Raw genomic sequence first — 26,038 nt, 5'->3', positions numbered from 1 at the left:
CCACTCCAGTCTGACGGAAGTAATTTCTCAGCTGAGATTACCTGGTCCAGATGACTCTAGGTTGTCAAGTTGAAAACAAAACAAAATACAAAGCGAGAAATCCCACCCCAAATGTGGTGGTTTGAATTGGTATAGCTTCCACCCAGACTCATGTGTTTGAATGCTTTCCCCATGGGCACTATTAGGACGTATGGCCTTGTTAGAGGTGTGCCACTGTGAGCATGGTTTTTGGAGTTCCCTATGCTCTTCCCAGTGTGGAAATCCTTCTGCTGCCTTCGGATCAGATCTCAGCTCCGTCTCCACAATCATTTCTGCCTGGGTCCTTCCGTGCTTCCTTCCATGATGATAATCGATTAAAGTTTTGAAACTGTAAGCCAGTCCCAATTAAATGTTGCCTTTTATTAGAATTGGCCTGGTCATGATGTGTCTTCACAGAAACAAAACCCTAACTAAGACACCTAACCAATATAATTATGTGCAGTATAAATCAAATATACCTAGCCTCAATGTGTTGTCCTCTAGTTGTAAGATAACTTGCCTTAATTCACTTGTGCTTTTTAGAAGAAATGTTTGATTTAAACATCTGTAGCCTGTAGTTTTCACTTTATAATGTGGAGAAAGATTTCTAGAGCTTGATATTTAAAGTTTTGTGGATATTTAAAATTTTCAGATAGGCTAGGTAACTATTCAAGTACAGGAAGAAATATTTATGTCTGGAAAGAAGGCCTCTTTCAAATTCTAAAAAGACAGAAAAGGAAAGAATGTGGAAATGTCCACTGCTGTTGACCAGAAGCTTGTGAGCACAGTAACACTGAATGTGTCTGAGAGGTAGAATAATAGAGCAAAGGTATTTTGGGGTTTGAATGTCATAGTTTAGAATATACAAGACTGTCAAAGCATTATTAGCAATGGGGTAATGAGGTCACATCAATTATTAAGAAATACTATATCAGAAATACTGAATCAGAAAGTTTTAATTTTACAATCTTGCCCAAGCATCTGTATGCTGTAAAAACATGAACTAATTTTCCAGTTCCTTTATTTGCAAAAGAGTGGAAAGAAGGAAGGGTTGTGAGGATGGAGATGAAATGTGAAAGTGCAGGTATTAGATTTTCAGTGAAAATTCATCCTCATGTCCATAGGTTTGGTTTTGTTCTGTTCATCAAGGGGTTATTCTTTAGTTAATTTAAAAACTAATTTACAAAATTGTTTGTTCCTTCCATATTGATATGGGGGGGGCGTGGAATCTTTAAACCTAAAGCAGAATGAATCTCACCGATAATTTAACTGTGTTTCCCGGGTCATCAAGGTGCTATGACTGAGTTACACACAAAACTATTAAAATATCCTCCAAAGCAAATCAACAGATTTGTGATTTTCATGTCACAGACAAGACAGCATTAGATAATACAGACGTCCTTGGACCTTAATTTCAATGAAACATCCCGGCCGAATGCAGAGCACCTGACTGGCTCTAAGTGAACATTAAGACTTCATCTGATGTGAGCCCTCCAACACATATGTAAGCAGAGTCTGGTCTGGCTTCAATCGGAGAAGAAGCACTTAACCCTCAAGAGACTGGAGGCCCCAGGGGGAGTTTACAGGTCTGGCACGGTGGGGGGGGGGGGGGAGGGTAGGGACATCCTCATGTGTCCAAGTCCAGCTCGATCAAACCACAGATTTCCTAGGGCAGGAACGAGGATTGAAAGAAAAAAAGAGACAGTCAAAATTGTAACATGACTTCAGTCAGTCTTCAGGCTGAAGCAAGCCTTCTTTATTCAGTCCTCTTTTAAACCACTTAAATTACATGCAGAAAGATAACTTCAGTTCTGAGTCAGTAACCGCACCCCATGATGTTAATCTATCCCGCAGTTAATCTACCCAAACCGGGCGAAGGCCTGGGGGTTTGAAAAGAAAGACACAATTCAGTTATACCTGTTACCAGAAAATGCTTTACTCCACCTCCTACTCCAACAGAACTCCAGATACATACAAAGGCAGTTACAAAGGCAGTATGTAAATTCACTAGCTGCTAGGTGGAAGCTTAACCCCTGGGGTGAAGTTTGTATCCTGAGTTAGCCCGAGGCAGGAACAGGAACCCTTGTGGTGTAGGCTTGAGACCGAGTCAATTAATATTACAAAGGAGGCATGTTGATTTCCCTAAATCAAGGAGAGGTAGCTGGCTGTTCTGCTAACCCTTAGCTGATGGGGGTTGGACATAGCTCCCAACAAGTCCGGGAACTCGCAAGTTAAAAATCAAAAATCCTGTAAACATCTTTCTGGAGGCCAGATGTGAAGATCAGGGACTAGAGGGGATCCCAAGAGACAAAGAGACTGCCACACCTACCTCAACTGAACCTGCCCAGAGCTACAAGTGTAAATGTACTTCTGGGAGCTTAAAATTCTAAGTGCCTTACCCTGAGCTTCAAATGCAAATGTTCTTAATCACAGCCAGTTTCCTGAGTATGGGACCAGAATCAGATTCCTGTTTTGTGGACCAGCTTGATTGTCCTGGTGAAGTAAAAAAATTCCCGTTACCAACTGTCCAGTGGCACTCAAAATGCTCTCCACATTTTTGGAGACAGGGGGAGTGGGAAAGAGATATGGGATGTGGAAACTGGGAGGGAAATAAAATCTTGAGTGTAAAAATAAAATCAAAGGGGGTGGGGAGACTTCTACCTCAAAATATTACTCATAAAACACCAGGTTGTTGTATTCTTGCTACAGAACTGTTACGTTCTTCTCCTTCTCCTTCTCCTTCTCCTTCTCTTTCTTCTCCTCCTCCTCCTCCTACTCCTTCTCCTTCTCCTTCTCCTTCTCCTTCTCCTTCTCCTTCTTCTTCTTCTTCTTCTTCTTCTTTTCTTCTTCTTCTTCTTTTTTTGCCCCAAGTGTGTTTTATTTTATTTTCATCAATCATACAAATAATTTTCTATAATATTCCATAGCAAACCAATGAAATTTGTTAGTCAGATTAGTGGGGGGAGGTCTCCTTCAGAGACCCACGGGGCAGTGGCATTGGCGCAGAATGCCTGCTTCACAGTGCAGCTTGTGGCTTGTGTCCATCTTGCAGGAAGCTCATTCTTAATGGGGTCTTTTCTAATTTGGTCCTGTGCTATTGTTTTTTACAATGGACAATATTCTTTCTAGAGGGAGGAAGGATAACAAGGACATTGCAGTTGTGCTTAATTACTTTAAATAGTCTATCTCTCTCTTCTCTCACTCTCTCTGTATATACACTTGTTCTGTTTCTCTCTCCCTTCCCGATCGTTCCCCATGAAAATTCCCCTGGCTTCAGTTCTTGGGTCCAGAGAACTTGCCTGCAGAGAGCAGCTTCACAATAAATCTGCCTTTTTTGTTTGTTTGTTTGTTTGTTTGTTTTTTTAAAGATTTATTTTATGTATATGACTGTCATTGTCTTCAGACACACCAGAAGAGGGCATCAGATCCCATTACAGATGGTTGTGAGCCACCAGTGGTTGCTAGGAAATGAACTCAGAACTTCTGGAAGAGCAGTCAGTGCTCTTAACTGCTAAGCCATCTCTCCAGCCCCTTAAACCTGCCTTTAATAAATAGGCATGTCTAAAAAAATTAATATATCCAGGTAAGATTTTTCTATGTCTGACACATAATTGATACTTGATTGCCTGCTCTCTTAATTTTAATTTTATTCCTCTCATTTTAGTTCCTTTACAAAACTTCCTCATCTGGCAGGAACGGAACAAAATTTACTGCTTGCCAAGAAAATCCAAACACAGTGGAAGAAATTTGGACTAGATTCAGCCAACCTGGTTCATTATGATGTTCTCTTGTCTTACCCAAATGAGACAAATGCAAACTATGTATCCATCGTGGATGAACATGGAGTCGAGGTGATGTAGCATTATTGGAGGTTTCATATGTTGTAATGTCTGGCTTGCACTTTGCCTCTTACACAGGACCTCACCTTTTAGCTCTTACTGGCATGGAATCTGCTGTATAAACCAGACTGGCTCCAAATTAGCAGCAATCCTCTTGTCTGCTTCCTTAGTTCTGGGATTACAGGTGTACGAAACCGTGTCTAGTTCATTGCTTGCTTCTTGTTTTATCATTGATTGAAATACAGAGTCAAATAACAGATGTTTGATATTATATTAGTGCAGTACCACTTCAGAAAAGTTGATACACTGTAAACTCTTCAGTGTCTGTGTGGTAAAGTTCTTCAGACCAAGCTGAAGATTTAGATATAGCTCTTTTTCTTTGAGTGAGGGGAGTCAGACAAAGGAATAAATCATTTAAAACCAGTGGGGTACGTGCTGGGAAGGTTCATGATCAACACGGAAACAGATCATTTAGACTAAAAAGGGAGATAAAAAGTATTCCTGGATGAATTCATATATGAGCCGAAAAAGGGAATAAGAGTTTAACTACATGAAATGGAAAGCAAGATACAAAAGTTCTAGTCAGAGGAAAGCACTGGAAATGCCTGATGATATAAGACCTGCTCACTGTTGTAGGTGGGTTTATATAGTTAATTACAAAGTCTTGCCATCTCAAGTGTAACTCAGGGGTCAAGATGGGCAGTGCCTTACCTGTGATCTGGAATTATTCTATGTAACTTGACATGTCTGAATTCTTGCTAGATTTTTAAAACATCATACGTTGAACCACCGCCAGATGGATATGAGAACGTCACCAACATCATACCGCCATATAATGCGTTTTCAGCCCATGGCACGCCACAGGTAAAAACCCTACATTTTCAAACATGCATGTCTCTATACCTGTGTAGAGAAATATGACTAAGGAGACTTCACATGGAGACTAGATATGTGTATTCATTGTTTGATATTCAGTATTATGAACACCTTGAAAAAATAAAAACACTTTTTTAATTATAGAAAAGGACATCAGAAAAGGAAAAAATCAAAGAAAACAAATGCCCTAAAAGATACAGCTCCAAGAAACAACAAACTTGAGAAATGTGCTTTAATTCAGGGAAGGCAATGGATGCTTTCAGCAGCGTTCCCCACTGCTTACAGTGCAAATTTTCAATGTTATTAAATGTTATTAAAATAATGTTGCAGTTGGAAATTAAACATTTGACATTTTAGGAGCCATCTCCAGTTGATAGCCACTTGCAAATGAAAAATTGTTTTTTTCCTGAGAAAGTCTTACTAGGGAAACAAACTACACTTAAGGTTAGCTGCATGCCCAGCAGTGCATGGCAAATACAAAGCAAATTCAACTCCGCCTTTAGAGGGGTTTGGATTTTTGTTTGTTTGGTTTTGGTTTTTGTTTGTTTGTTTGTTTGGGTGGGTTTGTTTTTTTGTTTTTTTGTTTTTTTGTTTTTTTTGAGGGGGGGTTGTCTCGTAAGGTTACGCTAGGACTTTTTTACTTTTTAAAGTGACCTTACAAGTCCTTCCCATATATATTTTGGCTTCCAGTTTTGTGTTTAGATGCAATTCCTGTGTGTACAAATACACGAATCTCTGCATCTATATGTATTAATTGTGCTTTTTCTTTGGCTTTTTTGTTGTTTTGTTGTGTTATCCTATGCTGATTTGTTTGTTTTACTTTATCTTATTCAGTCTTATATTATTGCTGCAGTGATCTCTCCAACCCAAATAAGCCCTTGCAAAGAAAACATTTTGCTACATGTTATTATTATTATCTCTCTAAGGAGAGAGATAGGGTATGGATATAGATGGGAAGGGAGGGGAGGAAGAACCGGAAAGAGTAGGGAGAGGGAGAGTTTTAATTATAATATGTTATATGAAAAAACTATTTAAAAATTTGAAAATAGAAGATGAAAACTAAAATGCAAACACGCAGTTGGGATTGTCAAAGCAGCGTATGTTTCCTGCTGATATTTTCTTCTGAGAAGAACTATGTAAAATATCTAAGTCAACTACTTAATGAGCTTCTTGAAGTATTAAAACGATGTTTTGGGCTAAAGAAATGGCTCAGTGGTTAAGAGCACTGACTGCTTTTTCAGAGGTCCTGAGTTCAATTTCCAGCAACCACCTGGCTTCTTACAACCATCTGTAATGGGATCTGATGCCCTCTTCTGGTGTGTCTGAAGGCAATGATTGTGTACTCATAAATATAATAAATCTTTAAGAAAGAAAAAAGATGTTGTAATGAGCTCCAGATGATATAGTTCATCCTAAATAAGGACAGAAAACTGACAATACAGTTTTGAAGAACAAACTTACTTTAATTTCTTCTTTAAGGCATCTGCGTATATATTTTTCCTGTAGGGAGAGCTTGTATATGCCAACTATGCTCGTACTGAGGACTTCTTCAAACTAGAAAGAGAGATGAACATCAACTGCACTGGCAAGATTGTTATTGCAAGATATGGAAAAATCTTCAGAGGAAACAAAGTACAGTATTCTTTTCTCTAGAGGAAAGGGGAGAGGTTCGATCTCACAAGGATAGATGGTCAATTATGTTCACTCTCTCACGTTTCTCTTAATTGTGTTTGTTTTTTGGTTGTTTTCCATGGTACACAGAAGACTTTATTTTATGTAACTTGATATTTCCAGGAAAAATATCTTTTATTAAAAATGTAGGATTTCCTCTTTAAAAGTCAATAGAAGAAAATCTATATCAGTTATAAGGAACATTTCCTCTCTCTGTATCACCCGACTTACTTTTCTACACATAACCAATTTTAGTTGTTCTCGCCTGATTTAACTTTTGCATTCGAAATATGTGCATATGGACACTTGTGCGACTTTTATGATTAGGCTTTAGAGACACACTGACACACTGTTGTGTAACAGTGTTCTCACTCATGACATAGCCATGTCAACACACTGAGAGCTGTACAGAATAGTAGTGGCCAAGTGGCTGAGACACTAATTCCACACCTGGCTCAGGGCTCGTGTGGGCACTGGGTCATCATACATTTTCCCCGTCATTTGCTCTCTATGCCAGCGTTCTCTTGAGCAGAATAGGGATGCTAATGAGACCGATCTCATAGAGTTGTTCATAGGATCCTAGTCTGTACTGGAAAGCACCTCAGTAGCAAACCAATACTAGCAATTTTTATATGACCATTTATTAAATGTCTCGTTAATTTAAGTGTGGACATAATATTTTTAAGAAGCAATAAACAATTTAGCTAATCATCTTCCTGTTAATAAGTATTTTCCTTTGTTGGACTTTAATGCTACTACTATAAATGATTCCATTTTAATATTCTACATATACTTCAATTATCTGTATATAACTTTTGTCACATAGATTAATAAAAATGCTCTTTCAGAGTGTTGGTAAAATAGTCAAGTGCATTTGCAAGAAGGCTGGGACACTGGTGTGGCAGAGTGCTCTCCTCACAGTGGAGCGCATAGCCTTCTGCTACACTTCTGACGATTAGTAATTCAGTTTTCTCACATGATAAAGTTCCATTTTCTTAGCAAATCAAGATGGATAGATGCTTACAAAGCCACTTGTGAAGGACATGCTGTCTATTGTAGATAGAGGTGAAAACCTATTTATTTACATAAGTCTTTGTAAAGTGCTTACTCAATGATGTGCAAAATTTGGTGGATGGTTGTTTAAGAGCATTAGTCACATTCTACCAAACAACCTCATTTTAATGGGGGAGACAAGCACGTGAAAGCTATTTTAATATATTATGAACTGACCTGTGATAGAAATATATACAGTATATATAAGAAGTATAAAGAAGACGGGAGACTTTTAATTTTGAGGGTTTGAGAATGACAGAACAGTTCATAACAGATAATTTAGTTAGGATTTTGTAAGATAAAAATGACCACTTATTAAGTTTAGCAAATTAGCTTGAAAGCAAAGATAACATACAACAACACCATTGAAAGCGAGTATTAAATTGTACTCCTGCATCATGTTTCATATTGTGTGCTTACAGGTCAAAAATGCCATGCTAGCTGGAGCCATGGGCATCATTCTGTACTCTGATCCAGCTGACTACTTTGCCCCTGACGTACAGCCATATCCCAAAGGATGGAACCTTCCTGGAGCTGCAGCCCAGAGAGGAAATGTCTTACATCTGAATGGGGCAGGCGATCCACTCACTCCAGGCTATCCAGCCAAAGGTAATGGGGGTCTGTCAGTTTACTCCTCTAAAATCCTCCTCACTATTTTAGGTGTATAAAAACAAAGACACATTAAAATAAGAATTAGAACAGAACTAAAATTATACATGGCTTTCTGTTGTTTGGATTTTGATTGCGAGGAAGTAAGTAATTTCTCCTGTATTCTTTTGGTTTTAAACTTCCATCAGATGTAGACATGGGAAGGAGGTATTGGCTGACTTTTCTTTTTAAAAAGCAGGATGGAGGTTCAGAAAACGTGACATTCATAATTAAAATAATACAGAATTTAATCTTATAAGTTTTAGTTCTAAATTGACTAAGGATTTGCTATTTAGTTATACATTTCTTTTTTTAATGAGTTCTTAAAAGTTACTTTAAATGGCCTTTAATCCAAGCACTTGGGAGGCACAGGCAGGCAGATCTCTGTGAGTTTGAGTCCATCCTGGTCTACAGAGTTTCAAAACAGCCAAAGCTACAAAGAGAAATCCTGTCTCAAATAATGAAAATATGAAAAATGGAAAAGCAAAGAAGTTACTTTAAATGTACATGTTTTGGCATATGTGAAGCTGTCTGTCTCTACAGAAAGATAATAGCTGTAGCCCCGATCTCTTCGGTTTCCTCTTCTGCCCTTTCTTGCAATTCTCTCTTCCTCAGTACCTATCTCTAGGCAATCCTTGGTCTACTTTTGAGACATTAGCAGTTCTTTTTCCTTTTTCCTCTTTTTTTTTTTTTTTTTTTTTTTTTTTGGTGTCCCCCTTTTCACATTCCCTGGTTAGGATACATTTCTTCAAAATAGTGTGTGGAGGGTGGAATATGTCAAGGACAGAGAGTACATTATCATTTTTTTTTTTTTAATAACTTCTTCAATTCCCGGAAGACTCTTTCACAAAAGACCAGATTCTGGAAGACATTGGACATCTTTTTGAGTGTTACTTTCTTTCCATCCTTCGATCTGTTACTGACCAGACAACACCAAAGGCTCCATATCCAACAGGTCTATCCGGCTCAGTGTCCAGCTGCTGTTGTGGATGATGCGAGTACTGATGATGGTGCGCCTTAACTGTGCCAGCTGTACCCGAGCAGCCGCTACTGCAGCCGGTCCAGGAGCCCGCCTGGTGCGGGTGATGGAAAACATGGCCGCTGTTGCCCGGGGTTTAACATGGCTGCGGCCGCAGCTGCCGAAGAAGTATGCTGCTGTCCTGGGTGTACAAGAGAGAAGGTGTAGAGGTGGTGAAGATCGTGGTGGTGGTGACCTGCCGCCGCCGCAGATGTACCGCCACTGTAAGCCGCCACCAGTTTTGCGTTGGCTCTTGTGCCACGAAGAGACATTTTAAAAAACTGGAAAGCAACCTGGGTCAAGCTGTCATTTTGGCCATTTAAGAAATTAAGAAAAACCACTCACTTCACCTCAAACAACATAGAGCAAAACTGGCTTTCTCTCCCTTCATCAGTCAATCCATACAAGTTGGAGGATTTTGAGAGTTTGATTTTTCGGTGTTGTGGAAGGGTGTATGGGTTGTCAAAATAAAAGTTAAAAACATGAAATAAGAAGAAAAGGAAGAGAAAAGAGAAGAAAAAAAGAGAAAAGAAAACTGGAGAAAGGGTTCCTTCCCTCCCAGGATTTCTGCCACAAATGGATACTAAAACCCCATTCTTATGAGGGGGAGGTTCCAACTTTGAATGTGGGAATAAAGGCCAAGCCTCCTGACGCCCTGAACTCCACACACACCAAGGATTTGGTAACAAGCAACCCTTGGATCTTGTACGAGGGTTGACTCCGTTCCCACATCTTTTTCTAAACACTGCCCACCTCAACACACACACACACACACACACACACACACAAATCCAACCACTCCAAATCAAAAACAGATGAGGGGAAATTATCAGGGAAACCAGCTTCTAGCTTCCCTCCCCTCGGACTCTCAGGCCATACTACTCCCCTACTCGGGGTCTGGCTGACCCGATTGGGGGACTGGGGAGATGTACCAAACTTTCCTGGGCTGTAAAATCCAGGGAAGGAAGCTGGAGGAAGAGTGTGAGGCAAGGAGATCACAGGCAGGACCTAAAAGGAGAGAGAGAACCTGGTAAAAGCCAAGGGAAGAAAGTGCTGGGAGGGAAAGAAAGAGCAGTGGGCAGGCAGCACACGGATGCCCAGACACAGGGCATCCCGAGGAGTTTAGGTTCAGGGGCCAAACCTCCCCTGCGTACCCCACCCCATCCTCGCCCCCTGTTTCTGTACCCATGGTTGATTTCTCCACAGCCTTGACTCCTCAGCCGCCAGCTAGTGCTGCCGAGGCTGGACTCACCTCCCCTAGCCTACCAGTTTGAGATCCAGACATCCTTTCATATGTTTTTACTTATTTGTTTCTACTATTGAATTGATAGGTTATGCCATAGTTTATCCGTATACTTCCTGCTGGGCATTTGTGTTGTTGCTGTTTAGAAGCTTCTATAATAATGTGTTTAGGTTTTTATGTAATTTATATAATTTGCTTTTATGTTCCTTATTTAAATACTTGGAAATCAAAGAGAAAAATACAATGGTGGATGTATAATGTTTTAAGGAAATTTCCAACTGGTGGCATACTTGCTACAGCCTGGTCAATAGTGATACTATTTAGTGCTGCATTCTAATAGGTAGGCGAATCCTCAAATTCTTCTTTTTACAGTATATTTTCCATATGTTCACTGAGGATTTCAAATATACATACAATATATTTTGATTGCATTTCCCCTCTCCCGACTTTTCTGAACCTAGGCTTTCTCCTGTGTCATTCCTCCCAACTTCATGATTTTGGTTTCTCTGTTTTTTGAAACAAGCTCTCAAAGTCTGTCCTTGAACTGTAGATCAGACTGGCCTAACTGAGCTAACAGAGATCCACATGCCTCTCTCTGCCTCCCAAATGCTGGGATTAGAGGCATGTGCCACCTTATCTACCTTTAGAAATCTTTTATTTAATAACCCACTGAATTCAATTAGTGCTACTCATATATACATAAGCATAGGACCTCCTTTTTAAAAAAATCTGGATTTTTGGTCCTACACCATGTGAATTTTAAAATTACTTTGATTTACTTAATTTTTTCCAGAGATAGGTTCTCTCTGTTTGCTTGGCTATTGTAAAAACTTTCTATGTAGACAGGCTGATCTTGAACTCGCAGAGATCCTTTTGTCTCTGCTCCCTGAGTGCTAATATTGAAGGTATGCACCTCTATACGCAGAAATGTTTTTAATTTTCACATTTTTAAGTGTTGTGTGTGCACGTGCTGCATGTGTGCTCGGTACTCACCCAGGATGATGCTTCTAGTTCCATCCATCTGCTTAGGAATTCCACGAAGTCATGGTTTCTAACAGCTGAGTAGTACTCCATTGTGTAAATGTAGCACAATTTCTGTATCCATTCCTCTGTTAAAGGACATCTGGGTTCTTTCCAGCTTCTGGCTATTGTAAATAAGGCTACTATGAACATCCAGAGCATGTGTCCTAGTTATATTTTTGAGCATCTTTTGGGTATATGCCCAGGAGTAGAAAAGCTAGGTCTTCAGATAGTACTGTGTCCAATTTTCTAAGGAACCACCAGACTGATTTTCAGAGCAGTTGTACGAGCTTGCAATCCTATCAACAGTGGAGAAGTGTTCCTCTTTCTCCAGATCCTCAGCAGCATCTGCTGTCACCTGAGTTTTTGATCTTAGCCATTTTGACTGGTGTGAGGTAGAATCTCAGAGTTGTTTTGATTTGCATTTGCTGATGACTAGGGATGTTGACTATTTCTTTAGGTGCTTTTGAGCTATTCAATATTCTTCACTTGAGAATTCTTTGTTTAGCCCTATACCCCATTTTTAATAGGATTATTTGACTCTCTGGAGTCTAACTTCTTGAGTCTTTGTATATATTGGATATTAACCCAATATTTTAGATGTAGAATTGGTAAAGATCCTTTCCCAATATGTTTTGATTGCTGTTGTGTCCTCTTTACAGGGTCCTTAGTCTTACAAAAACTTTGCAATTTCGTGAGGTCTCATTTGTTAATTCTTGATTTTAGAGCATAAGCCATTGGTGTTTTGTTTAGGAATGTTCCCCTGTGCCTATGTGTTCTAAGCTCTTCCCTACCTTCTCTTCTATTAGTTTCAGTGTGCCTGGTTTTATGTGGGGGTCTTTTATCCACCCGGACTTGAGCTTTGAACAAGGAGATAAGAATGGATCGGTTTGTATTCTTCTGCATGCTGACTGACAGTTGAACCACCACCATTTGTTGAAGAGGCTGTCCTTTTTCCATTGAATGTTCTTAACTCCTTCGTCAAAGATCAAGTGACCATAAGTGAGTGGGTTCATTTCTGGGTCTTCAGTTCTGTTCCATTGATCTAACTGCCTGTCTCTGTACCAATACAATGTGGTTGTTTATCACCACTGATTTGTAATACAGCTTGAGGTTAGGGATAATGATTCCCCTGGAAGTTTATTTTTGTATTCTAAGAAGATCTTTAATTTCTTTCTTTCTTTCTACCTTGACCAATTTATCATTGAGTAGAGCATTGTTCAGCTTCCACGTGTATGTGGGCTTTTTGTTGATTTTGTTGCTATTGAAGACCAGCCTTAGTCCATGGTGATCTGACAGGATGCATGGAATTATTTTGATGTTCTTGTATCTGTTGAGGCCTGTTTTGTGACTGCTTTAGAATATTTGGACACATTTTCCAAGCAAGCAGTTTACTGGAGTTTCTACAATAGTATTTCAGAATGTCTTTTGAGCAAATAAAATAATCTTGGAAAGTTTAAGATAATTATTTAAAGTATTTAGCTTAAAAGTCCATAATCTCTATGATTTTATTTTACCTTAAAATGTAAATGTCTTGTTTGTTAATGCTTATTCAACTAGGCCAGTTTAAATACATGCTGATTTTTTGATAACCTCTAATTTTACTTTAATTGTAAATATATAAGAAATCTGTAGTAATAATACAAGAATTTCTTGCATACATTTGCCCTCAATCATATCCTCTAATAGTTTTCACTTATATTCTTGATTCTTGCAGAATATGCATTCAGACTTCCCAATGAAGAAGCAGTGGGGCTTCCGAACATACCAGTACATCCGATTGGATATAATGATGCAGAGAGACTATTACGGTACAATCTTTTAGCTGGATATGAATGTTTATCATGTTTAAGATGTCTATGTCTGCTCTATAAGTCAGTTACATTAAAAATAACTATCAAAATAAATCTTGAAATAGAAACACCATTTTTATGAGAACAGTTTAATAACAAAAACAGTAATAAAACATTCTCTGCTCAGATGTAATTCTCAAATATGAAACTCTGTCCAAAGATTAAAATCACCAACTGTTTAAAAACAGTTAAATATTTAATGTCCTTAGATATTCATCAGTCATTTTTCTATGGTTTAAATAAACAAGCATGCTGGCTACAAAATGTGTGATCTTGCACCAGTTACTTTCTCATGGTCTGTTTTCGTTTCCTTACTGGTAAAATGAGAACAGGCTCTCTGCCAGAATCACAGCAGAAGAAAGTGTCTGCGCTACTGTGAACACTGACTTAGTATTTGCTGGTAGTGTCATCTGTTTCCATTGCCTATTTCCCAACCTTCCATTTCCTAAATGACTCTACCTGAAAACATCATTATTTTTAAATAAGTGCATCATATGTAGTTAGCAGTTTCTTTAAAAATTCAGTGTTTTGTATCACAGTCATAAATATTCCTTCCTTTGAATGTCTTCTCTACTGTAGCAAGTGTGAGAAGGCTATGCTACCCTACTACCCTTTGGATTTATTTATTTCCCCTCTTCAGCTTTGTAATTAACATGTTGCATTCTGCTTATTTGTCTAGCCTATGACTCTTTCCAGAATGAAAGCTCCATGAGAAACCTTTTTTTGTTTATTGAATATTTTATGCATTTGCATTTCAAATGCTATCCTCTTTCCTGGTCCCCCCCAAAACCCCTTATCTCTTCCCCCTCATTCTGCATCTATGTGGGTGCCCCTTTGCACCCACCCACTCCACCTCACCACTCTGGCATTACCCTATATTGGGAAATCAAGTCTTCACAAGAACCTAAGGCCTCTTATTGATGCCAGACAATGCCATCTTCTGCTACATAGGCAGCTGGAGCCATGGGTCCCTCCATGTGTACTGTTTGGTTGGTGGTTTAGTCGCTGGGCGCTCTGGGGCATCTGGTTGTTTGATATTGTTGTTCTTCCTATGGGATTGTAAACCCCCTCAGCTCCTTCAGTCCTTTCTCTAACTCCTCCACTGGGGTTCCCATGCTCAGTTTAATTGTTAGCTGTGAGCATTCGCCTCTGCATTTGTCAGGTTCTGGCAGAGCTTCTCAGCTATAACAGGCTCCTGACAGCAAGCACTCCTTGGTATTCTCAATAGTATCTGGTTTGCTGTCTGTGTATAGGATGATTCCCCAGGTGGAGCAGCCTCTGGATGGACTGTCCTTCAGTCTCTTCTCCACACTTTGTCCCCATATTTTCTTTAGACAGGAGTCATTCTGGGTTAAAAATTTGGAGATGAGTGGGTGGACCCATTCCCTAACTGGGGGCCTATCTTAGCTCTGGCTATGGCCTTCTGCCTCCCGAACCTTTTTGTAAGAGTTCACACATATATGTTACCACCACCAATCTCATTATTTCCTCATAAGAAACCTTTTTGATGTTTCATGTACTTTCAACAGCAACTTGGGAGGAACTGCTGCACCAGACAAAAGCTGGAAGGGAAGTCTAAATGTTAGTTACAATATTGGGCCTGGCTTCACAGAAAATGATTATTCCAGGTAATTCTGTAATTCTTTAATAGTCAAAAAAGTTTTATATTAACTGAAAAATGTCAAGATAATGTTCTGCCAGATAAAGTATGCCTTTCACTTTTTTTGCTTATCACTAGTGAGTAAAAGATTGTTTTTTTTTTTTAATGGATATATTTTATTTACCTTTCAAATGTTATTCTCTTTTCTGGATTTTCCATTATATCCCCTATCCTATCACCCCTCTCCCTGTTTCAATGAGGGTGTCCACCAACCCACCTACCCTCTCCTACCTCTCCACACTAAAATTCTCATACACTGCAGAATAAGCCTTGGCAGGACCAAGGGTTTCTCCTGCCATTGATGCTCAACAAGGCCATCATCTTCCACATGTGCAGCTGGAGCCATGGGTCCATCCATGTGTTATCTTTGGATAGTGGCTTAATCCCTGGGAACTCTAGATGGTTGGTATTGTTATTCTTATGAGGTTGCAAACCCCTACAACTCTTTCAAGTCTTTCTCTAACTCCTTCATTAAGGACCCCATTCTCAGCTCTATCTATGGTTGGCTGTGAGCATCCACCTCTGCATTTGTTATGTTCTGGCAGAGGAACTCAGAAGACAGCTGTATCAGGCTCCTATCAGCATGTGCTTCTTGACATCAGCAATATTGTTTGGGTTTTGTGGCTGAATATGGGCTGGATCTCTAGGTGGTGCAGTCTCTGTATGGCTGTTTCATCTCTGCTTTAAGCTCTGTCTCAATATTTTCTCTTAAGAATATTTTTGTTCACCCTATTAAGAAGGACTGAGGCATTCACATTCTGGCCGTCTTTCTTTTAGACCTTCTTTGGGACTTTAAATTGTATCTTGGCTATTTCGAGCTTTTAGGCTAATATCCAATTATCAGTGAGTGGGTATAATTTTGCAATTGGGTTACCTCACTCAGAATGTTTTCTAGACTCATCCATTTGCCTAAGAGTTTCATGACTAATTATTTTTAATAGCTGAGTAGTAATCCATTGTGTAAATGTACCACATTTTCCGTAACTGTTCTACTGCTGAAGGACATCTGGGTGCTTGGCAGCCCTGGCTATTATAAATAAGGCTGCTATCAACATAATGCAGCATGTGTCCTTGTTGTATGTTGAAACATTTTTTGGGTATATGCCCAGGAGTAGCATACTTGGGTCCTCAGGTAGTACTAGGTCCTGTTTTCCAAGGAACCACCAGACTGATTTCCAGAGTGGTTGTACCACTAACAATAGAGGAATGTTCTTCCTCACATCCTCACCAGCAACTGCTGGCAACTGAGTTTTGATCTTAACCATTCTGACTGGTGTGAGGTGGACTCTCAGGATTGTTTTGATTTTCATTTCCCTGATGACTAAGGATGTTGATCATTTCTTTAGGTGCTTCTCAGCCATTCAGTATTCCTCAGTTGCAAATTCTTTGTGTAGCTTTATACCCCATTTTTTAATAGAATTGTTTGATTCTCTGGAGTCTACCTTTGTGAGTTCTTTGTATATGGTAAATATTAGCCCTATAATGGATGTAGGATTGGCACAGATCCTTGCCATTTTTTCCTAATGACAGTGTCCTTTGCCTTACAGAAGCTTTGCAATTTGATGAGGTCCCATTTGTCAATTCTTGATCTTAGAGCATAAGCAACTGGTGTTATGTTCAGGAAACTTTCCCCAATGCTGATATGTTCCGGGCTCTTCCCCATTTTCTCTTTTATCAGTAGGAGTGTATCTGGTTTTATGTGGAGGTCCTTGATCCACTTGGACTTGAGCTTTGTACAGGGTGATAAGTATTGATTGATTTGCATTCATTTACATTGTGACCACAAGTTGGATCAGCACCATTTATTGAAAATTCTATCTTCTTTCCACTGTATGATTTTAGCTCCTTTGTCAAAGATCAGGTGACCATAAGAGGATAGATCCATTGATCTACCATCCTGTCTCTGTACCAATACCATACAGTTTTTATCACTATTGCTCTGTGACACAGCTTGAGGTCAGGGATGGTAATTCCCCCAGTTCTTTTATTGCTAAAAATAGTTTTTAATATTCTGGGCTTTTTGTTATTTCAAATGAATTTGTAAATTGCTCTTTCCAACTCTATGAAGAATTAAGTTGGAATTTTGATGTGAATTGCATTGAATCTGTAGATTGCTTTTGGCAAGATGGCCATTTTTACTATATTAACCCTGCCAATTCATGAGCATGGGAGATCTTTCTATCTTCTGAAATTTTCAATTTCCTTCTTTAGAGACTTGAAGTTCCTGTCATATAGCTCTTTCACTTGCTTGATTAGATCACACCAAGATATTTTATATTATTTGGAGACTATTGTGAAGGGTGTCATTTCCCTAATTTTTTCTCAGCCTGTTTATCCTTTGAGTAGAGGTAGGCTACTTATTTGTTTGAGGTAATTTTATATCCAGCTACTTTGCTGAAATTGTTTATCATTTGTAGGAGTTCTCTGATGGAATTTTTGGAGTCACTTAAGTATACTATCATATCATCTGCAAATAGTGAAATTTTGACTTCTTCCTTTCCAATTTCTTTTTTTTTTTTACTTGTTTTTTTTCTCTTTTTTTAATTAGATACTCTGTATTTACATTTGAGATGTTTTCTCTTTACCCAGCTCTCATTCCCCCTCCCCCTCCAGTTGCCTTCACAAAGGTGCACTCCCTTCTGATCTCCCCCTCCACCCCATTGCCTTGTCATTCTCCTACATTGGGAACACATGCCCTCTCTGAAACAAAAGCATCTTCTTACATTGATGCCAGACACTTTCTTTCCAATTTAGATCCCTTTGATTTCCTTTTGTTTTGATCTGGCTAAGACTTGGAGTATGATATTGAATAGGTAGGAAGATAGTGGACTGCCTTGCTAGTTCCTCATTTTAGTTGGATTGCTTCAAGTTTCTCAACATTTAGTTTGATGTTGGCTTCTGGTTTGCTGTACATTGCTTTTACTATGTTTAGGTAAGAGTCTTGAATTTCTGATTTTTCCAAAACTTTAAAAATGTATGGGTGTTGATTTTTGTCAAATGCTTTCTCAGCATCTAATGAGATGATCATGTGTTTTTGTTTTTTTCCTTTGAGTTTGTTTAGATAGTGTATTGTGTTGATGGATATCCTTATATTAAAGTGACCCTGCATCTCTGGGAGATGAAGCTTACTTGATCGTGATGGATGAGAGTTTTGATGTGTTCTTTGGTTTGGTTTGTAAAAATTTTATTGAGTATTTTTGCATCAATATTTATAAGGGAAATTGGTCTGAAGTTTTCTTTCCTTGTTGGATCTTTGTGCATTTTAGGTATAAGCATAATGGTGGTTTCATAGAAGGAATTGGGTAGTTTCCTTCTGTTTCTATTTTGTGGAATAATTTGGAAAGTATTGCTATTAGGTCTTCTATGAAGGTATAATTCTTCTATGATAGAATTCTGCACTAAACCCATCTGGTCCTGAGCTTCTTTTAGTTGGGAGACTTTTGATGACTCCTTCTGTTTCTTTAGGGGTTATGGCATTGTTTAGATAGTTTATTTGATCCATATTTAACTTTGGTACATTGTATCTATCTAGAAAATTGTCTATTTCATCCAGTTTTCCCGAGTACAGGCTTTTGTTGTAGAATCTCATTTTTTTTTTTTTTTAAATTTCCTCAGTTTCTGTTGTTATGTCTCCCTTTTCATTTTTGATTTTGTTAATTTGAATATGGTCTCTGGGCCCTTTGGTTAGTATGGCTGAGGGTTTACCTACCTTGTTGATTTTATCAAAGAACCAGTTCTTGGTTTTGTTGATTCTTTGTATAGTTCTTTTTGTTTCTACTTGGTTGATTAGGCCCTGAGTTTGATTATTTCCTGCCTTCTCCTTCTCTTGGGTGCATTTGCTTCTTTTTGTTCTAGATCTTTCAGCTCTTCTGTCAAGCTGCTAGTATATACTCCCTCCAGTTTCTTTTTGGAGGCACTCAGAGCTGAGTTTTTCTCTTAGCATTGCTAGTATTTTTGTCCCATAAGTTTGGGTATGTTATGCCCTCATTAACATTAAATTCTAAAAAGTTTTAAATTTCTTCTTTTATTTCTACCTTGACCAAATTATCATTGAATAGAGCATTGTTCAGTTTTTATGTGTATGTGGGCTTTCTGTTCTTTTTGTTATTAAAGGACAGGCTTAGTTCATGGTGATCTGATAGGTTGGATCGGATTATTTCAATCTTCTTGTATCTATTGAGACCTGTTTTTTGATCAATTACATGGTCAGTTTTGGAGAAAGTACCATGAGGTGTTTTAGGATAAAATGTTCTATATATATCAGTTAAATCCATTTGCTTCATAACTTTTGTTAGTTTCACTGTATCTCTGTTTTGTTCCCACTTCCATGATCTGTCTATTGATAAGAGTGTAATGTTGAAGTCTCCCAGTATTATTGTGTGAGGTACAATGTGTGTTTTGAGCTTTAGTAAGGTTTCTTTTATGAATTTAGGTGTCTTTGAATTTGGAGCATATTCAGAATTGATAATTCATCTATGTTGATTTTTCCTTTGAGAAGTATGAAGTATTCTTCCTTATTTATTTTTTTATAGCTTTTGGTTGAAAGTCGATTATTTTTGATATTAGAATGGCTATTCCAGCTTGATTCTTGGGACCATTTGCTTGGACAATACTTTTTCAGCCTTTTTATTCTGAAGTAGTGTCTGTCTTTGTTACTGAGGTGTGTTTCCTGTATGCAGCAAAATGTTAGGTCCTCTGTAGTATCAAGTCTGTTAGTCTATGTCTTTTCATTAGTGAACTGAGTCCATTGATGTTGAGAGATATTAGGGACCAGTGATTGTTTCCTATTATTTTTGTAGTTAGAGGTGGACTTATGTTTTATTTGCTGTCTTTTTGTGGGGGGGTTAGTTGTAAAAAGATTACTTTATTCCTTTTTCTAGGGTGTGGTTTCCCTCCTTGTGTTGGAGTTTTCCATCTGTTATATTTTGGTTTTGTGGAATGATGTGTAAATTCAGTTTTGTCCTGGAATATCTTGGTTTCTTCATCTATGGTAATTGAGAGTTTTTCAGGATATAGTAGCCTGGGCTAGCATTTGTGTTTTCTTAGGATCTGTATGACATATGCCCAGGATTCATAGTTTCTGTTGAGAAGTCTGCTATGATTCTGATAGGTCTGCCTTTGTATGTTACTTGACCCTTATCTCTTACTGCTTTTAATATTCTTTCTTTGTTTTGTGTATTTGGTGTTTTGATTATTATATGATGGAAGAAATTTCTTTTATAGTCCAATCTATTTGGAGTTATGTAGATTTTTTTGATGTATATGAGCATATATTTCTTTAGATTAGGGAAGTTTTCTTCTATAATTTTTTTTTAAAAAATTTACTTGCCCTTTAAGTTGGTAATTTTTGTCCTCTTCTACAACATGTAATATCCTCAGGTTTGATCTTCTCATTCTGTCCTGGATTTTCTGGATGTTTTAGGTTAGGAGCTTTTTGCATTTTGTACTGTTGTGTCAATGGTGGTTATTGTTCTTGTGTGTGTGTGTGTGTGTGTGTGTGTGTGTGCGTGTGTCTTCTTCCCCAGAGATTCTCTTTCATCTCTTGTATTCTGTTGGTGATGCTTGTGTCTATGACTCTTGACCTCTTTCTAGATTTTGTATCTCCAGGATTTTCTCTCTTTGTGATTTCTTTATTATAGTTCCATTTTTAGATCCTTGATATTTTTGTTCAATTCCTTCACCTGTTTGCTCATGTTTTCCTGATTTTCTCTAAGGGATTTTTGTGGTTTTTGTGTTTCCTCTTTAATGGCTTTTACCTGTTTACCTTTGTTATCCGGTATTTATTTAAGGGAATTATTTATGCCCTTCTTAAAGTCCTCAAACACCAACATGAGTTGTGATTTTAAATCAGAATCTTGCTTTTCTGGTGTGTTGGGTATCCAGGGTTTGAGGTGGTAGGAGAACTGGGTTCTGATGATGCCAAGTGTCCTTGATTTCTGTTGCTTAGGTTCTTGGGCTTCCCTTTCACCATCTGCTTACTTCTGGTGTTAGCTGGTTTTGCTGATTCTGACAGTATCTTGACCCTCCCGTAAGCCTCTGTATCAGTACTACTGAATGACCAGCTCTCTCCCAGTAGGATATGGGTATAGAGATCTGTATCACAGGGTCTGCTTCAGGTACAGGTTAAACCCTATATTTATCATTTCAGTTATTGCATAACACACTACCACTTCTGTGTAGTGAGAGTATGAAGTTAAAAAAAATACTTTAAGGCATTTAATAGAATATTTTGAGTTAGAAGTAAATATCAGTAATAAAGAAAGATATAAAATATTGTTTTTTAATGTACAGTTTTCTGTAGTTCAGGGATTTTTCAGTAAAATGTTAAATAAAACTAAACAAATTGCTCCATATAAACTAACTTGTTTTTTTTTCAAAATTCTAGGAAAGTTAGAATGAATGTTAATAACATTAACAAAATCACCAGAATTTACAATGTAATCGGAACTATCAGAGGGTCTACAGAGCCTGGTGAGTCATTAAAATTTTAAAAACATTTTCTTCCAAGGATTTACTAAAAGATAAATTTCTAGCATACTTTTTGGGTCATTAGAAACTGAAATTCAGGGGAAGGATGTTACCATTCTAGAATATTTTACTTGACATTGCTAGTTGTCTTCTGTGGAGGACACTCATGCAGGAGAAAGTTTAGTTACATACACAAATGACAAGTGCATGTAATATATGCTAGTTGAAGCTCTCCGGAACACATTCTTGTTCAGACAGGTATGTCATTCTTGGAGGTCATCGTGACTCATGGGTGTTTGGAGGGATTGACCCTACCACCGGGACAGCAGTTTTGCAAGAGATTGCACGAAGTTTTGGAAAACTGGTGAATGGAGGTAACTAACAATTCTCTAGTAACTAATAATTGGAAGAGACTTGGTTAAGATTCCTGTAGCTCTAGGTGGCCATAGCTAACTACATGTATTAACATGGTTGCAGGCTGGAGACCTAGAAGAACTATAATTTTTACCAGCTGGGATGCAGAAGAGTTTGGGCTGTTGGGTTCAACTGAATGGGCTGAAGTAAGTAGCATGGAAAGTACTTATTAGAATATTGTATAGATTCTCTTACCTAGTAGAGAATGACTCAAGTTAAATTAAAAAAGACATGGAACTTTTTTACTGTCATGTCTGTTTAGCAAAGCAGAGTCACTTTTTAAAATAACACTATTTACTATCAAAATATTTTTTTCTGTATTTGTGTTGTGAAATCAAAATCGGTAAACTTATAAAATAATCTTAATTTGCAAGCTGTTAATTTGTCTTGCTGTTCATAACAGTTATATGCTTTGATTGTTAATTAAAAAACAATAATACTGAAAATTAAATCACTTTAATAGAATATCTTAATGTAGTATTTCACAGTGTTGGCTTTTTTATTTCTTATAGACTCTTAACTCTTAAAGAGCCTTTCCTAGGCAACTTCTTTCCTCTTTCCAGTTCTCCTTTGTTGGTAATATCTAAGTTTTTACTAATGAGTATAATGTTAGCACACACATTTTCATAAAGTCAGTTGTGGTTTGTGATATTTGCTTTCTTTACTATATGTTTATCACAGATTAGTATACATTTTATTCATGTGTTTTAATATATGCATATTTGTGTATAGTTTTAAATATGCCTTCCCCGACTCATTTTTTCTTATGTTACTGTAAGATAATAATATGAAGCAAAATTGCATATACTTACTTATCTGATAATACTTGACTTTGTTAATTATGTACACATTGTAGCATTTAATTTTGATAGCAGCATTTTAAATATACAGTTTGAAAGTAGAACATTAATTTAGACAAGTATTATTGATCATGGTAATTTTGTAAGAATGTGTGACTTCCTGTAATACATATGTACATAAATTGATTTCAGAAATTTAAAATAATCAAAGAAATCTAACATTTAAGACAGTAAATTTGCATTGATAAATATATCAGTTTAGAAATAATTTCAACATTCTTTCTCGTTTCTACAAGAATATTATTATAGTCAACAGCACATTTAGCTTCTATAAGAACATAGATGAAGTTATATATTGTGACGCTCACCTTAGTTCCTGCACTCAGGCAGCAGAGGCCAGCAAAGTTTATATGAATTCCATTCTAGCCACAGGTACACAGTGAAACCCTGCAAAGGCTGTAATAGAGACTTTGCCTATAATCAAGGCAATTATATTAATTACTTTTCTTGTGGTTGGGACGGTTTGCCTGAGAAAAGAAACTCAAGGTAGAAAGGCTTTACTCTGTTCATATTTCCAATGTGTAGTCCATCATGGTAGAAAAGCAGGGATGGCAGGTCTGGGAAGCAAAGGATGATCTGTACAGGCAGGAAGCTGACATAGATGAGTGCTGGTGCTGGTTGGTCAGCCCAGAACCTGGCACATAGAATCGCCATTTTACTCTTTATCTTAATTCTTTCATTTCTCTATAGATTTTTATAAAAATAGATAAATGGACTTTTATGTTTTTCCCTATTATACTTAGGAATCTACTTAGTGGATCTCAAACTTCAGTAGATCAATCTCTAGGATATCTGTTAGAAAATAGATTTCAGCCCTCACTTTGAACAGTGCAGATTCAGCAGACTTTGGGTAGGAATGCCAAATCTTAGTCCCTTACTTCAGCTTATTCTGATAGAGAGAATCAAAGAATTTCACCTTACAATATTTTTCTTGGGCCTTTTACATTTACCACATGGCTTCATAGAATTTTCATTTTTTATTCTAATTTTTATTGCTTACAACAATTAAGTGGGTATTAAATTTTTCTTTTAAATTTGTGGTTGCGGGAAGATACTGCATTTGACTTATAAACATCAGTAGGCCATTTTTTTCCGGAACACTGTTGTTGTTGTTTATATAGTCATAGTAGACTGTGAGTTAACAACTTGGCTTCAACTGCAGGAGAATGCAAAGATCCTACAGGAGAGAAGCGTCGCTTACATCAACTCAGATTCGGCTATAGAAGGTACAGCTTTCATTTTCAAATACAGTGTTTAAAAAGTCAGTTCCATTTTCAGTAATTTCATCTCTAGTTAGCGTACTTTTGGTTCCTGTGGTCTTTCTTTTTCTTTCCTGAGACCAGAGTCTCATAGATGGCCACAAACATGCGGTGGCCATGACCTTGAATGCCCTATCTTCCCACTTCTACCTAAGTACTAGGATTACAGGAGCTCACCATAGTGCCTGGCAAGTTTTTTTGATTTAATATGTTTACAAGTATATACATTTAAACTTAATATATCTCAAATCTTTTGTGTAACAGGACTATTCAGTAATCACTTAGCTTTTAGCTTTCCTATAGGAAAAAATAATTCACATTAATCATTAGGACTTACAACTGAGCTCCTACTCCTAGTTTTTTCTTCTCTTTCCTTTTTGCTCTAACTTTGGTTTATATTTGCTTGTCTTGAGCAGATCTTTAAAGTCCTAACATCCACCTCACATTTCTTGTACAAGAATTGGAGAAATTTCGCTGAAAATATTTCAAAGAAAATTCTCTGCAGAAAATATCGTACAGAAATTATTTTCTTCATAAAGAAACATTTTTTTTCTGAAAACTAAGATAGTATTTCTGCTATTTATTGGAACTGCTTTTGAATTGACATTGTATTTACCTCCAGATTTTCAGTGCTGTTTTGTTTATTGGCCCTGAAGCTGTTAAAGCACACAACCTGTCTAATATATTGATCTAAAATAATGATTATAATGAAAGAATGAAGAATGAGTTTTCTAGTCTTAATGCTTTTTTTTCCCCTGAGAAATGTTGCTACACTGAAAATTGGCTGCTCACTGTGGGAGCTGCAACCTCAGCCACTAGAGCCCGCCATTTCTTTATCAGTTTACACTACAGCTTCTCTCACTCCCCAGGAACATTGTGGATTAAAAACTGTTCCATTATCATTGAAATAGGAAGATGCAATTAAATGTAAATGTATTTCATTTGATTGCTGAGATATTACTTTTGTGTCGAAATATTCTTCAGGTAATTACACGCTCCGAGTTGATTGTACTCCTCTTCTACACCAGTTGGTGTATAAAGTGGCAAGAGAGGTAAGTGAAGACACCTGGCTTCACTGTCGGAGTGGAGAGCACATCTGTCTCCATTGTCTACATTTACTGTTAAATTAGTATCAGAAAATTTATGGGGCAAATAAGTAGCATCTGAAACAAATGTTACAACTCACCTTGTGGCATAACTGTGAGGATGCTGAGAAATAAACTAGTAAAAATAAGCCGAGGGAGTTAGAGAGTGGTCAGTGTAGAAATCACTGGAATTGATCACCAGACAATTCATTGTGTGTCAAGATAGTGAGTAGAAGGGACACTCGTTAGTGCAAAGGCAAAGGGAGGATTCTGCAACTGGTGATTTCACAGAAACCCCCTAATATTTAACCAATCATATATTAAATGCTCTTGAGAACTAAAGCACATTGAATCTCAAAATAAAATCTGATAATGTGTTGACAGTTTCTGTATCCTTCATTTAAGGAGTTCTCCTGTATAGAGAGGGGGTGTAGGAGAGGAGCTGAGCGGTTAAGATCTTTCAGAGGATGTGAGTTTGGATTCCCAGTATCCACAATTGCCTATAGTTCCAGCCCAAAGGGATTGGACATTGTCGTACTTCCATAGAAAGCTTAACACCCATCACGCGTGAACACAAGCACACACACACACACACACACACACACACACCAACCAAAATACACACCAAACATTAATAAAAATAACATGAATATTTAAAACCAAAGAACATAACTAGAAAATTGTTTGCTCCTTTAAGGTCAGCCTAAAAGAAAAGTGCCATTTTACTGGACATTCTCTTTTCCAATCTCTTTAATCTTGCCCTACATGCCTGTTTACTGCTAATATCTTTAAAAGCAATTTTCCCCCCCAAACAAGTGTGCTATTTTTCCCTCTTGATGGTGTCCTTAACCGTTCATTTAAACTTATTTCCTTTTTCTGTTATAAGAAGGCCTCACAATAGTATCTTCCCTAAGAGCAAGTGTAAACAGACTCTTTATGGTTCAATACTTCAAAATATGTTTTTATGATCTGTACTGGACTAGAAAAAGGGCTCCTGTATTTGTTGTCAGGGGTGATAGGAACTTTGTATTTTTGGTTTTTTTTTTAAGTCTG

The 26,038-nt window shown here is 37.6% G+C and overlaps 1 protein-coding gene across 1 annotated transcript in view; it reads left to right on the top strand.

Moving 5' to 3' along the window:
• NAALAD2 (N-acetylated alpha-linked acidic dipeptidase 2) overlaps positions 1 to 26,038 on the top strand; it is a gene marked incomplete at both ends in the record, with an annotated part of 48,904 nt that overhangs the window by 5,006 nt on the left and 17,860 nt on the right. The window contains 11 exons of the mRNA XM_080930626.1: positions 3,683 to 3,869; positions 4,620 to 4,721; positions 6,240 to 6,365; positions 7,880 to 8,066; positions 13,104 to 13,197; positions 14,769 to 14,867; positions 21,285 to 21,370; positions 21,622 to 21,741; positions 21,845 to 21,927; positions 23,804 to 23,867; positions 24,885 to 24,952. Of these exons, the coding sequence (XP_080786752.1) occupies positions 3,683 to 3,869; positions 4,620 to 4,721; positions 6,240 to 6,365; positions 7,880 to 8,066; positions 13,104 to 13,197; positions 14,769 to 14,867; positions 21,285 to 21,370; positions 21,622 to 21,741; positions 21,845 to 21,927; positions 23,804 to 23,867; positions 24,885 to 24,952 (1,216 nt within the window). The remainder of the gene's footprint in view (positions 1 to 3,682; positions 3,870 to 4,619; positions 4,722 to 6,239; positions 6,366 to 7,879; positions 8,067 to 13,103; positions 13,198 to 14,768; positions 14,868 to 21,284; positions 21,371 to 21,621; positions 21,742 to 21,844; positions 21,928 to 23,803; positions 23,868 to 24,884; positions 24,953 to 26,038) is intronic.

The sequence above is a fragment of the Micromys minutus genome (genome assembly GCF_963924665.1).
Source record: "Micromys minutus genome assembly, chromosome: 16".
NCBI classification, from domain to species: Eukaryota; Metazoa; Chordata; class Mammalia; order Rodentia; family Muridae; genus Micromys; species Micromys minutus.
Note: the sequence above shows the minus strand (reverse complement) of the source record. Positions and strands in the feature narration are given on the sequence as shown.